The sequence below is a fragment of the Phasianus colchicus genome, chromosome 3, assembly GCF_987193195.1.
Source record: "Phasianus colchicus chromosome 3, bPhaCol1.hap1.1, whole genome shotgun sequence".
Classification (NCBI taxonomy): Eukaryota; Metazoa; Chordata; class Aves; order Galliformes; family Phasianidae; genus Phasianus; species Phasianus colchicus.
Window position 1 is genome coordinate 40,080,845 of NC_143438.1, and position 14,518 is coordinate 40,095,362.

The following is a 14,518-nucleotide window of genomic DNA, read 5'->3' on the forward strand; positions in this document are numbered from 1 at the left end:
CTTTTTCATTAAAAAAAAAGACAGTCTATTTTTTAGAGACACGTGTGGCACGTGCACAGAAGATGTTAGTTTGGGTGCTAAAAGCAATTTCAAATCTAGAATATTGAGGAAGGGTGAAGAGGTCAGCTTTGAAGTATTTTTTCATCTAACAGTTGATTTTCTTGAAGGTAGAAATCCCTGCAGAAAGTTCATCTTCATAAAATTTTGAGACTGCTGTTCAACTACAATTTATTTTGTAACTCCTTATTATAAGCAGTGGAAGACAACAGTGTACACAAACAAAGCTTCATCAAACCTGGGAACTTGTCTCTGTGATATAGCTAAGTTAACTTTGCAGTTTTGGAAAATCTCCTAAGCTCTTTTGTTGTTTCTAGTGGAAATTAGCACATCCTAAGGGTAGCAGCTTTAAAGATGGCTTTGATATCAGCAGTTTGAGAAGTATGAGCTTGTCCTGACCTAGAGATCTGAGAAGAGCACAGAAAACACCTGTGTTCTGGGATGACTGAAGATATGGTGTGAGTTACCATGTTCATTTCTCATCACTGTGCACATTGGTCAGCAGCGACTGATGTTAACAGTATAACTCTAGTGCTGCTAGTCCTTAGGCCTTTGCTTAAACTTAATAATTCAGCAGAGAAGCAGAAACATGCAAAGTTGTAAAAATATTTCTTTCAGTGCATTTTATTTTACTCTATTGAAATTTTGTCTTTCTGAAGTTGCAGTACTAATGTTGAAGTATGGATAATATTTTCTTTGTTAATAGCTTTAAAGTAGAAGGAATCATAGAATATCCTGAGTTGGAAGGGACTCACAAGGATCATCAAACCCAACTCCTGGCTTTAAGCATGACAACCCAAAAATCAGACAATATGACCAAGATTGCTGTCCAAACACTTCTTGAACACAGCTTGGTGCTGTGACCACTGCCCTGGGGAGCCTGTTCCAGTGCCAACACCCTCTGGTGAAGAACCTTTTCCAGATATCCATCATAAACCTCCCAGAAATGTAGGACATAAATATTTTTGTAGTCCAGAGTAAATCTCTGGAGTCTGATGTAAGATTAGAGATATGAGACAGGTGAAAGTCATGATTAACTGTAATTAAAATGTCACAGACTTTTCACTGTCTTTAAAAATAAATGATCTAGCTGAAAACAAAACTAAGTATCTAAGTAACTTTCAGTGATGAATCACAATGAGCTTATCCTTTCTGAGATCAAAAGAATGAAACAAACAAAAAACCAAACAAACAGAAGTGAATAGGACAGGAATAAAAATTAGAAAATCTGAAAATATCTAGCGAAAAGAATAGGGAACAAAATTTTACATAACATTTATTTTGACTTTTAGTTCTCTATAACAAGGAAGAAAAATACAGAATTATTTTATTTTCTCTCCCAAGTGGAATTTCTTAACTTCATTGATTCTCTGCTGCAGAATTGCAGTTTAGTTGCTAAATCCTTTAAGTCCTGAGAAGCTGGTTTGCACTCACTCATGCCTCAATGTATCTAATATTTACTTTCCAGAAATATATTGAAAGACTATGTTTTTTAAAATAAGTGTGCTTATTTTTTTTCTCTATATATGTCTAATGGACCAACTGGAAATATTTGTAGTCACAAAATATGATGAGATATCATTATGCCAAAAAAGATACAAGAAAGGTTTCAAACGTGGAGCCCTTATATTTTACTAAGCAAAGAAAAATGTGGCTCCCTCGAGTGCTGTCACTGCCTACTGCTTTCTCTTCAGGAGGAGCAATGACAAGACTGCAGTGGAGGCAAAGCAGACAGCAGCAGCTTAGACCAGGATGAGCAGAGGGCAGGGGAAGTCTTTTTATCAGGAGCAATAGTACATTTTTAAAGCGTTTCTGAAATGTTGACATGGTGTGACACCTCAAGTTGTGTGCATGTGGGGGCGAAGTTGTGCGGGTGTGCCTTTTTTCCATAGAAAAATTTCTCGGAACAGGAGGTGCTCATCCCACGCATACCAGGCTGAAAGCAAAGAAACTGTGTTCAGAAAGATGCTAAATAAAGCAAGTGATTAAGCAGAGGAGAAGGAAAATGAAAGAACAGTTCTAATGCGGATGTCAAAATAAAAATGGGACAATTGTTTAAAACAAAAGCCTAAAACATTTCAGTGTACTTGGAAAATTGAATTAGAACTATATAGGCCTGATTCTCCACTGCTTGTCATTACATAATCAAGTTTTGCACAGTACCATACTGTAAGGATGAAAGTGATTTATATCTTTCATCAGGAGTGCAAATGCCTAAACTTTGCTTCATACTGCCAGGTAAAATATGCATGCAAAGCAAAGAATTAAAATCTATCACAGTGTCTGTGAAAATAACTATGATAGAGTGTGTAGTGACTGAGAATATAAAAAAATGTTCCTATTTTAGTTTGGCTGTTCCAACATAGTTCTCTTAACTTTTAACAAAGCAAGAATAAATGGCCTCAAGTTGCACCAGGGAAGGTTCAGGTTGGATATTAAGAAAAAATCTCTTCTCAGAAAGAACAATGAGGCAGTGGCACAGGCTGCCCAGGGAGTCATGGTCCCTGGAGGTGTTCAAGAAACATGGGGATGTGGCACTGAGGGACATGGTTAGTGGACATGGTGGAGATGGGCTGATGGTTGGACTAGATGGCATTAGTGGTCTTTTCCAACCTACATGATTTTAAGGATTCTGTGATTATTAGCGTTGTATTTATTATATTTAAATCCAGATAATTATACAAATATATTAAGACTTGCATCCTGGAATACTGTCACTGAAGTTGCAAGGCAACATCAGCTTTGTAATGTACAGGTTGCAGAACACAATAGTATATAGCAGTATTACACATTATTAGGAAGCTGTGATACATTGTTGAACAAATATAACACAGCCAATGAATTAAAAGAACAGATATTCATGATTGTGATTTTCTTGATGTCTTGATTCGCTCTCTTCACAGTTTACCATATGTGTAATATGTATTCTTCTAGCAAATGTACAGCAGGGCAGTGGGGAAGAAGGCCATTTTTATGTAGTCCTTGATGCTGCCTTTTAGGATTAGGTGAAATTTCTCTGGAAGGAGGGAGGTACATAATCACAGGTATACATTATAATTTCTCTAATAAAGATGTTTAGATATGAGAAGCACTTCGGTGTTGGGGTGACACTGGCAGGAAATGAATAGGACAGCAAGCACACACACAGGAGCAGATGAGGATGCATGGGGGCTCCCAAGGAATAGCAGTAGTAGGGCTTGCACATTAGGAGTATAAAGTTTGCACAGTGAAGAAGACAAATATACACATTATTTGTTAAGCAGGCAGTTATTGGAAGCCAGTGGAAAGTGGGATAGGAGGAAAGGATCTGACCTGTTAGAATATGATGGTCAAAAGAGAGATGTGATATCAATTCCCTTTTTATTTACCCATTTTTCCTAGACAATCAGAATGTGCTCTCTGTCTAAAAAATCAGAATAACAAAAAATTTTATAGTGGCTTCAGGAACATATTTTTTAAGTGTCAAGTACCATCATATGAGTAATATTTCTCTGAGTAAATTCTTAGAACAATAGAATTGTTTGAGTTGGAAGAGACTTTAAAGACCATCTAGTCCAACTCTCCTGCAATGAACAGGGACATGCACAGCTAGAGCAGGTTGAGTGTCTTCAGGCATGTGACATCCACCACATCCCTGGGCAGCCTGTTCCAGTGCCTCACCACTCTCACTGTAAAACACTTCTTCCTTATATCCAGTCTAAACCTCGCCTCTTTTAGTTGGAATCATTTTCCCTTGTCCTGTCACAGCAGACCCTGCTAAAGAGTCTGCTCCTTCTCTTCTCGCAGCCATCCTTTAGGTACTGATAGACAGCTATCAGTTCTCCCTGGAGCCTTCTCTTCTCCAGGCTGAACAGCCCCAGATCTCTCAGCCTGAGTTATGTCTTCTTTTTGGTTTAATGAATTTTTTTTTTCTGTCCTTGTCTGTCATTAACTTCTGTCTCCTTCATTGCAGTCTGCATGGATCTTCAGGTCCTTTATTCATTTTTTTAGGTAAACTCATTAGACATGGTTCCTTTTCTCTTTCAGCATTTCAATATTTCAATCTTTCTAGTCTCCAAAGACAGAAAGAATGTAATTTTTTTGTTCTGTGTTCCATTGATAAATTATTAAAAACTGTAGGCTAGACATTTTCATTCCTATTTTTCATTGTTTCATGGAGACCAGGCAAGTGTCAGAAGTCAGACTGCAGCAGTGAAACTTTCATCCTGCCAACATGAATGGAATAATTCATTCCTATATTTAGGGTGGTATTATTGCCCATGTGAAATCCTGCTATCTTTACAGCTAGCTTAGAGATAGGTCACTCCATATTGGTGATTTCTCCAGCACATATAATTTTGACAGCTTCAATACGACCAGCAATCCAATTAATATAATTTACCAGCATTTTTTCTCCTAGATTTATAATAAAAATATTATACCAAGCAGGATCTAAATTTAGCTCAGTCCTACAGTAGTATGTTCCATCCAGACTGCTGCTGCAACCATCCAATGCCATGAATCTGGCTATAAATTCATACTAAATTCTTTTTTTGTTTGTTTGTTTGTTTTAACCAATTTTCATGCATTTAATTAATATCATTTTTCCTATGCAGTTTTCTTAATTCTCCTTCATGAATTGCAGTTGTTACCTTATATAGAGGAAAGCACATGAATATATATTAATTAGTGATATCTTTTGACATAAAGAAATAAAATACAGAATCTCACTGAACAGTTTGAAAGATCAGTCCTTTTACAGTGTACAAAAAGCAGTTGGATCATTAATCTTATTCAACACCAAAGTCTTCAAAAAGACAACAGTGCTAGTCCTAACTGTGAAAAATATGCATTACAAAGGTGTTTCTAGAAGCCACGTGGCCATTGAGTCTCTGAATACCAGAAACATTGACAAACTTGCTTTGGAAGTTTTTTTCAGTATTTATTTGATGTGTAAACAGTGAATTCTATTACTAAAAACAGAAACTCAGGAAAGGCTAATTTCAGTCTAAATGATTTAAAATATAATACATCTATGATCTGTATACGGCTGTAATCTTGACTTTATCTGTAAGTCTCCATTCAAATAGCCTGGCTGTCATACAGACTTCTCCTGAGTATAGTAGTGTTTAAGAATATTTTTCATCTTAAATGGTAAGATTTTTGAATTAGAGTTCATAGGCCAGAATGTAATGTAATATAATTTGTTAATACATGTCCTCAAGGGCACATCAAACTATTTTAGTTTTATAAGCAATGAAGGGAAGGCAGAATAAGAATATCACAAGTTTTATGTGACTGATCCCATAATTTACACTGTTGAATATTTGCTTAAACTGTTAAGATATTCAAAATTTATAGAAATAGCCTTCTTGAAATGTCAGCACAACCTCACAGTTCCATTAAAGCTGTTTGGTCTAGAAAAGCACTGAAATAGACTCATATGTAGGTATAAATGACAGTGGGCTTTTTTCCTGTTTTTCTTTGTTTTTCAGCAGATGCTTTTGAAATATCTGAGAGACAAAATAATCTGATGTTTGCCAAGCCAGGAGGAAGTGTCACTTTTACTTGCCCTTACGACACTGGAGGTTTGGTGCAGCAAGTGAAGTGGGAAAGGATTAAAGCAGGTGGGACAGATACCATTGTCCTGTGTAACTCAGTAGGAGAGCAAAGATTTGGCTCAGCTTTCATAAAACGTGCACTGGTGGATTGCTCTGGTCAGGCAAGCTCAACGATTGTCATTCAAAATGTCACAGTTTCCGACTTTGCAAAGTACCGCTGCGTGGCTACTGGAAGAAATAAAACCTTTGAGATGAGTTTCACTGTGGTTGGTAAGTAAAGAACGTAGTGGTAAATGTTTCCAGGACCTTTTGAGGCATTAGCATCTTCACCCATAATAAATAACACTCCAGTAACAAATGAGAGTTTATTCAAATGCCACATTCAAATGAGCAGTGTGAGAAAGATGACAAAGTTAACAATCAGTCTGGTTTCCATAGAAATAAGCTGGTTTAACTTGTCTAATGTCAGAACAGGACTTCAGATCTGTTTGTGAGAAGCTGATTTGATGATAGGAAGGAGACTCTTTGAAGGAGGAGACTGCAGAGTTTGTAGGGGGAGATCAGTGATTTCCTGAAGACGTGGTCCCCGTTAACACAGTGCACTGCAGGGCATGAACCTTGGCCCTAGGTGAGGGACCTGTCTTCCAGAGGGAACTAAGAGCAAACTTCTGTTGTAAGTGCAGAATCTGTAGAATGGACTGTGCTTTGTTCAAGTAAGGAATTTCCATAGGGGGAGCTGAATAATTCTTCAAGTTTTGCTGGGACTATTTTCACAGTTTGATTATAATGGGAGCTTAGGTCTCCATATGTAGACAGATAAAATTGGATTGCTCAAACTGTGAGCTAAATCCCACTTTTAGTTCTATGTTCTGTTATGACTGTAAAAAGGGTTCAGTTTTAGTTCTGTGTAGAATGCCTTTTGAAAACAGAGTTCTTGTACCACCCCAGTCCTTCTTCTCCCATTGTAGCATTCAGGCCAGCTCTGTACTGTCTTTGGTACTGCCTTTGTTAGTGGTAATGAATGAATGCTGGCAGACGTCTGTTTGGCATCATGTAGAGCTGTGGCATACAGTATAAAGCTTCAGAATATGCTTCATCTCAGATACATGTATTGAGAATGCACTCAGGAAGAAAAAGTTGATCTATTTTACTCTGAACACTTGACCACAAAAGTCCATAAAAATGAACAAAATGTGATGAAGCATCAGGCGAATAATTTCTCTCACCTCTGAAATTTTTAAACATTCAATTTTCAAAATATTGACTGTATTCATATAATCAAGCATTAACAATTTGTATAGCAATTAAAATATTTTGTTTGCTCCACACAAAGTGTTTCTTGTACCAAAACTAAATCAAATAATGAGTTGCCAAACAGATTCAACTTTAAGACCTACCTATGCAAATTCTTTCTAGTTAAAAACAAAACAAAGCAAAAAGTAAAGAAAGACTTTAGATTCCATGCCTGTTTTGATCTTGAAGAAAATTCTATTTATCACAGCTGATTTTAACACCAGCATAGTTATGCATTACTGTTGGAGAAAAAAGGTATGGAATCACTGAAGAAACTCAAGTGTGATTCATTGTCTCCCTCTAAAACAATCTACATTATGACACACTTTATTTTTATTTTTTTTGTTATTCCAAAAGAAGTTTAGCATGTTTATCTTTAATGTTTAGATATGTTTCATAATGCATGACGAATAGTTCCATGGGGATATGGAGAAATGCTAAAAGGAAAGCAGAGAGAGGCCAGGTGTTGGCTCCCACAGACCCACAGACCCTGGGAAGGTCTTCACTCAGTTTCTTACTCTGCTTTGGTGTAGCTTTAATGAAAGAGTGATGACAGAAACTAGATGTGCTAGTTTTTGTGTATGCTCTATCAGTTCACACACTTCATTTTTTTCAGGTAAGTGTTACAACTAAGCCACAGTCTAGGCTTGGATTTGGTACCAAACTCTTCCAATGTTTTTATTCTGTTGATGTAATTCTGCATGGGTACTACAAATCTTCTTACCTTGGCCAGTGACAGAGACGTTCAGAAATACAGAGTCTAGGAGCTGGCAGAATAGTTGCGCTGTGAATAGTAATAGGGAGAACTCTGTTTTGGTTGAGAGCGAGTAAGAGGAAAAATAATAAATTTTTTGTGTTTATTTTAAGAGAAGCTGTGTATTTAAGGATTTTAAGAATTTCTGACGAGGAAGAAACTTGTAGGAAGGGAGATATAAAGTAAGGACATGAGATTATCTGCAGAAATGATAATAATTCTAAAACTACAGATTCTGAGAGGTTACACAGTAGAAAAATGAAGCTTGCTTCTTGTCTGAAGGTGGAAGTATTATTGCAAGGAGAAATAACATGAAATTCCTGTGAAGAAAAAAAGAGGATTGTAAGAGAACAGATATTTAGGTATGGGAAAAAGTCTTGGCTGCTCTTGCAGTTGCGTCAGTAGAAGTCAGCATGCTTGTTTTAATGTTTTTCAACATCAGTGAAAACAAAACCATGGGATCTGTTCAGTATCACTGCCAGCTCTTTCCCACCAAATATTATTATTTTTGTTTAATAGTAACAGAATTTCCAGCTGAAATGGCAGTTCTACAAATCTGGTTTTGACCTTAAAACCTAGAAAACATAAAGTAACACATATGTAAATCAGTGTGGATTTGCCAAACAACAGCTGCAGAAACAGAAGGCTGAGTATTACATAATTATGTAACAAGTTCAAGAGACTTCAGATTAATTTCTGTATGCTCCTCACTGTTCTGCTGTTTCTGAAAATTCTGCTAATATGGTCATGTCACCAGATTTCACATATGAACCAGTTTTTAATTTTTACTTATCCTATTTTTCCCTCTGATTAGATTTATTCTTTTCAGCAAGTTTCTGAAGGAAAGAAGCAGATTTATTATAACTTTGTTTTGGTATATAAATAGGTATTGGTACATTGGTATATAAAAGAAAGGGAGAATGAAAGAAATTGAAAACATGGAAAAAACTGTTATTTCATCCTGAAGACCTAAACGTTGTGGAAAGATTTAATTTCAAAACGAAAATTTACAGGCTTTGAACACCTCTCTCTGGCAGCAGCCAGGGAATTGTGCTGACATCTGAGCTCAGTGTGTGCAAATGCAGAGGCTTGCAGCACAAATGCACCTTTTGGTATTGGCAGGAGATAAAAGAAAAAAGGCATAATGAAGTCACATTTCTCCCTACTGATTTAGCTGTGTTATGGATAGACTTTAAAATGACACTTCAGCTGTTTCAGGTATATGGGGAAGTCTCTGCAGTGGTTTCTGGGCCACCAGAGATAGTGCCAGCTGGGCAGCCCCTGGGACTACCTTCTGTGCAGTCTGAGACCTGGTGATTTGTGCATGAAGATGATGGATTGAATTTGGATCGTGCCAGAGAGACTTGAGTTAATGATGTAAGGAAGGTCTGTGCCTAATTTTTTTTTTTCTTTTTCTAGTTTTGGCTTTGTTCATACTTTTTTTTATTGTTACAATTTACTATCATTTTGAACCCACCTCTTTTGCATGAAAACTACTGTAAAACACAAAAGCCTTATATGATTGAGCTCTGTGCAGAATCTGTGTAGCAACTAATGCCTAAAATGGCTGATAGCAAGCTGCTTCGGTTTTAGAGCACTGCTAAATTTTCTCCAGTGTATGTTAGCTATAAAAGAGCCTTTTCACCTTGGGAACTGCTTCATGCCTTCAGTTTTAGAGAACAGGAACCAAACAATCACAAAGATAACAGGTCAGCATAAGGAAAATCCAGCATTTAGAAAAAAAAATGGCAGATGAAATGAAAAGCAGGGCAGCCCTTGTACAGTCACAGCGGGTTATCACACAGTCCTTCCAAGCTGGGAGAAAGCAGCACTACTTCTGTGCCACAGAAAATAGACACAACATAATGCTGTTGTAGTGGGTGAGGAGAATCAAGGTATGAGTGAAATTAGCTTCCTTCTTCATACATGAATTCTTCCTGTATGCAAGCAAGATATCAGTCAATGTCTGTGGATCTCTACTCAAAAAAGCACTTTTCTCTGACAATAACTTTTCTCTGAGCATTAATGCAGTCACTTTGGATTTCTATCTTTCACTTGTGGGCAAAATTATTTCAGTGATGTCTAGTTACATAGCTTACATGCCAGATCAGCAAGGCATGTGACAAGCTACATGTAGATATTCACAGTGCAGTTAAAATCTCTTGTTAGGACAAATAAATGTCTGCCCCATCAGTACTTTCTCCTGAAAACCAAAGCACTAAAGCCTTTGCACAGAAAAGTTTCAGAGTCTTGTAGAGAAAATGCCAAGGCTACAAAGCCAATGGCGGGAGCAAACACTGTCTAATAGGGATTTTACTCAAATCAACATATGCCTTTGATGAGAACACAAGAGTTAAAGAGACACATGGCAAACCTGTGACATGTTTTTTAAAAACTAGAATGTTATGTTGGTAATTACAATAGATTTTGTGTTGTTAACAAAAACAACTGCCTCAGGAAAGGTTTACTTATTAAGATGAGAAAAGGCAAAAGGTCTTTTGAGTTGTTACTGCTTCCAAAAAAATCTAATGACTTTTCTCATCCAAATTTAACTGACAGCTGATAATCCCAGTTCTCAAACTCATTCAGTCATAGATTGTTATCTTGACCTGATAAACTGAAGGTGAAATGCCATGAAAAGAAAAAATGAAGTCTGGAGGGCTTGGACTGCAGTATGGAGACATTGCTGAAGTCTGGAATTCTATCCAAATTCACCCACCCAAAATGATAATTAAGCATACAATTTTGAACAGAGTTGCAAAAATTTCTTTGTTGCTTACAGAGTGTTTTCTCCTTATTTCTGTAAGTACTCAATGGCACAGATGAAAATTTTCTGTGGCAAGTAGCCAAGAACTTGAAAAAAACTATTTTTTCTTGAAGCTGGACATATGCATATGCACTATTCTGTCATTTCAAGCGTGTAGCCATTGAAAACATGCTGGAAGTAGAGTGTCTACATTTTGTAGTTGTGACAGAAGTCATTAGTTTGCATAATCAGGTAGTATTCTCTATTGTGCCACATACCTTCAGCAGTGTAAACTTTTGAGAGAGTTCTCTTTCTTTTTTGAGTGAAGTAATATTGGAATCCAATGATAAGACTCTTCTGTATTCAGTATTTTTTTGTTATCCTTTCCAATAAGTACATTAATACTAAGCAGGCATACCTGAGCCGGTTTCAATGGGTGGTTTGATCCAGGAGAAAAGCCAATTGGTGATGGCTCGGCAGATGGTTTGCTGAGATTATTGTCATTACTAATACCGATTCTTTTTCATTTGTCTTTGAATTAAGCATATAATTTTCTAGTCTATCCAGAATTAAAGCTCTTTGGAGCAGCTGTGGTTTCATCTGCAACTGCTCTTTTTCTCTCTACACTGTCTAGAATGTTAAAGAGAGCTAACCTAAGTAGTTATTGCTCACCAATAACTTGCTAGTTTTTATCTGAAACACACAGAACAACTTAGTGTCTGTAAGATATGTTCACTGTTTTGTATTAGGTAATACAAAACAGCAGCCTATGACTTCTTTATACTGAAGTTTTCCTTTTTATTGTAGAATCACAGAATATCCCAAGTTGGAAGGAACCCATAAAGATCATTGAGTCCTGCTCCTGGCTCCATGCAGGACCATCCAAAATACAAACCCTGTATCTGAGAGTGTTGTCCAAATGCTTCTTGAACTCGGGCAGCCTGGGGCTGGAGTCCGTTCCATGCTTGATCATCCTCTGGTGCAGCCCCTTTCCCTAACCCCGAGCTGCCCTTGCCATACACAGCTCCATGCCGTTCCCTCAGGCTCTGTCGCTGTCACAGAGAGCAGAGCTCAGTGCTGCCCCTCGCTCCCTGTGAGGAGCTGCACTGCCATCAGGCTCCCCCTCAGCCTTCTTTTTCCATCCCGAAGCATCCTCACCTTTTCGTGTGCCTTGCTTTGTTTTATTGCTATATGTTGAGAAACTGAAGAATATGCAGGGAATATTTCTTCAGTACATATTTGGACAGACTCACGCTCTCATCAAAACAGTGCTATCACATAAGTTTGCTAGAAGTTCGAGTTTATTAGAAGTAGAAAAACCACCTGACAAAGATGTTTGCGGCTACTGCTAGTCACAAATACACTGTATACCATGTTTATTACTTTCTATTTGTGATTGCTTGTTTTTTGTGCTATTTACTCTCAAGTCTGCAGACAGCTAGCACAGAGATGCAACAGAAGCAGGAAATAGCACACTGTGGTGGACTGCAAAAAGCTGAGTTAAAGTTCTGTGGTTTGACATACTTTTCTTTTTTTCTTCTTCTTTTTAATGATAGCACTAACCGATGATAAAAATCATATTTTAAATGAATAACTATGTTGAGGACTAGAATTGTGGACTTGCTACGTGACTTTGAGCATATTACCTCTCCAGCTTTTTTCACTTGGAAGAATGACTCCCTCTCCATGAGCTTGAATACTTTAAGAATATGTTGACTCATACCTTGAAGATGTCATTCTCATCTTGACCCCCTCATTATTACATGTTGATCTGTAGATTTATTTGAAGAAGTAATTCCATATTGGAAAAGACTATGCATTTGCAAAGCTCATACTACAATAAATGTAACTTTCCCTATCTCAGTTGTGATTCTCAAAGAAATAATTTTTGTTAATAATAATAATAATGGAACTAATAGGGTGAGTTTCCTGACATCCATCACCAAATTATTTGCAGTACAGGGCTATAAAAAATTGATCACAACAGAAGAATTTTTTTGTGTAAATATTTTTATTAAAAAATAAACAGATTTTGTTTTGAATCAGAGTTGAAAATAACTGATAAAAGTGTGAAGCACTGAATTCTGGGGCTGAGAAAATGTCTTGTTGCTCATGGAATTAATGCACGTTCGTTATGCATGTATCTTATGGGAAAACCTTTACAATGTCAAGGATATTCATTTAAGTCATCAGAGTGCTTTTATTGACTATATATTGAGTGTTGTTGGACTGCTTTTTCACCACAGGAGGGAATGAGAGGAAAAGGAATATACAAGACATCTCTGTTGGTTTTTTTTCCGTACTGCTATGCTGTGTTCATTCACCTTCCATCATCTCAGTCACAGCTTTTGTAAGTGCTAGTTCAGCATAACAAAGGCTCTTCAGAAATCAGGTAATGGTTGTGAGATCTGAATATTGCGCTTGAGATCTCATGGGATAATGTGTCTACATAATTGTTGATTTTCAGCTTAGTCTGTCATGGGAAGTTCATGATGTTTTATACAAAATTCTAACAATATTTATTACAATCATATTCTAGCAACTTGGGATCACAAATGGTTTATTATCTACATAGCTGGAGGAACATCTGCTGCTGTTTTACTGTTAGTTTTCCTACTCATTTTCTGCATCACCACTGCTTATCGCAAAAAGTGAGTAACAAATCAATTTGCTTGATATAGAAGCATGAAGCTATTAAGGTGTTAAAAACTCTTCTATGCTTATCAGAGGCTATAAAAATGTAGACTTGGAAATTTAATTTTCATGCTAAAATTGTAAACTTGAAAAAACTAATCAGTTAAGCAGGTTATGAAATAAGTTGTTTCATTTTTCCCATTGTAAGAATAAACAACAAAACAAACAAACAAAAGATCTTACTCAAGTTCCTTAGCTAAATGGTTATTGTAATATTAACAGGTCATTAGTAAAGATTAACATAAGCTTATGTTGGGCTGTTCCTATTTCATGCGTAGAGAGCACAAGTGACATCTTGAGGTTTTCTTACATCTTGTAGCTTTTTGTATCTACTGTACACGAAGTATATAGTAGTAGTCTGACCCAGAATCTCTGCTTCCCATGGAAGGAAATATTGACTAGAAAAAAAATAAATATGTTTATTTCCCCATTACATCATATGAAGCTTCTGGAATTTGCTGGCAATCTGTCATTGTTCTTGCCCCTGAACAGGAGCTCTTTTGATGTGTCTCCAGACCATTACAAAAGAGTGCTAATCTCTTGCATGTTATGGTCTGCATTCAGAGGAAGGTCTATTGGATATTATTGATATCAATGGGCAAGTAAGTTACATCAGTGTTCTCTCTTCTATGCTGGAATTAAATAGTTTGGAGTATATTGCAATACATGATGCAGTTCCTTCCATTGTGTTTCTAACTGAATGTGTGTCACCAGGAAGAAGAGGAAGAGGATCACAAAGGCCTTATTTAATGCTTTGTATTGTACTCAGGATGAGGTGAGATCAGCTGGAGTTCACTCATACTTTGTATTTTGCATATTTTTAAACTTCATCTCTTCTGTATCTCATGTTTACATTCCCTGCATAGTTTAATCTTGAGCTACAGTTGGGAAAAAATAAATATTTCTGTTTATACATTTTCACTGTTCTTTTTTTCTTGATAAAACAATTGTATTTAAAGATTTCTTCCATGTAGCTCTTTTGGTTTGCAAGACTTGAACTATTTGATCATTGGCAATATTTATTTATTTTTTTTCTCAAGTTGCTAACTTCAAAACTGAGGCAAAAATCCCACCAAAAAATGTATCCTGTCATACTATTTGTATACACCCATTTCTAGTTCAGCTTCACTATAATTTGTTGGTATAAGTGTTAAATTGCTTCTTTTTGTATTTTAAGAATCAATCAACTATTTGGAGCTCTGTGACTTTTTCCCCCTAATAATTCTACTCAAAGCCTGGGTGGAAAGACAAGATCCAACTTTTCTGCTTCTACCTTGTCTCTTTATACCCTGAGTCAAGGCATGAAGTAGCAATGTGCTCAGGAAAATGACCCACACAGAGGCTGTGACTCTACCTTTCTATCTATTCCCCTAAGACAGCACTTGAGGAGATGTTCACTGTAGATAAAGACTTATTAAAAAGTCCTTTAACCTT

At 36.7% G+C, this 14,518-nt stretch overlaps 1 protein-coding gene across 6 annotated transcripts in view; it reads left to right on the forward strand.

The window, feature by feature from the left end:
• Nucleotides 1-14,518, forward strand: part of CD226 (CD226 molecule) — a 31,120-nt gene that overhangs the window by 13,072 nt on the left and 3,530 nt on the right. For 2 of the 6 annotated variants that reach the window (XM_090137323.1, XM_031589019.2), the window contains exons 3-5: nt 5,532-5,867; nt 12,930-13,041; nt 13,799-13,859. In XM_090137323.1, the coding sequence (XP_089993449.1) occupies nt 5,532-5,867; nt 12,930-13,041; nt 13,799-13,859 (509 nt within the window). Of the gene's footprint in view, nt 1-5,531; nt 5,868-12,929; nt 13,042-13,576; nt 13,881-14,518 lie in introns of those variants that run through there. The other 4 variants (XR_016465090.1, XR_016465089.1, XM_031589020.2 and 1 more) reach the window with 4 other exon arrangements.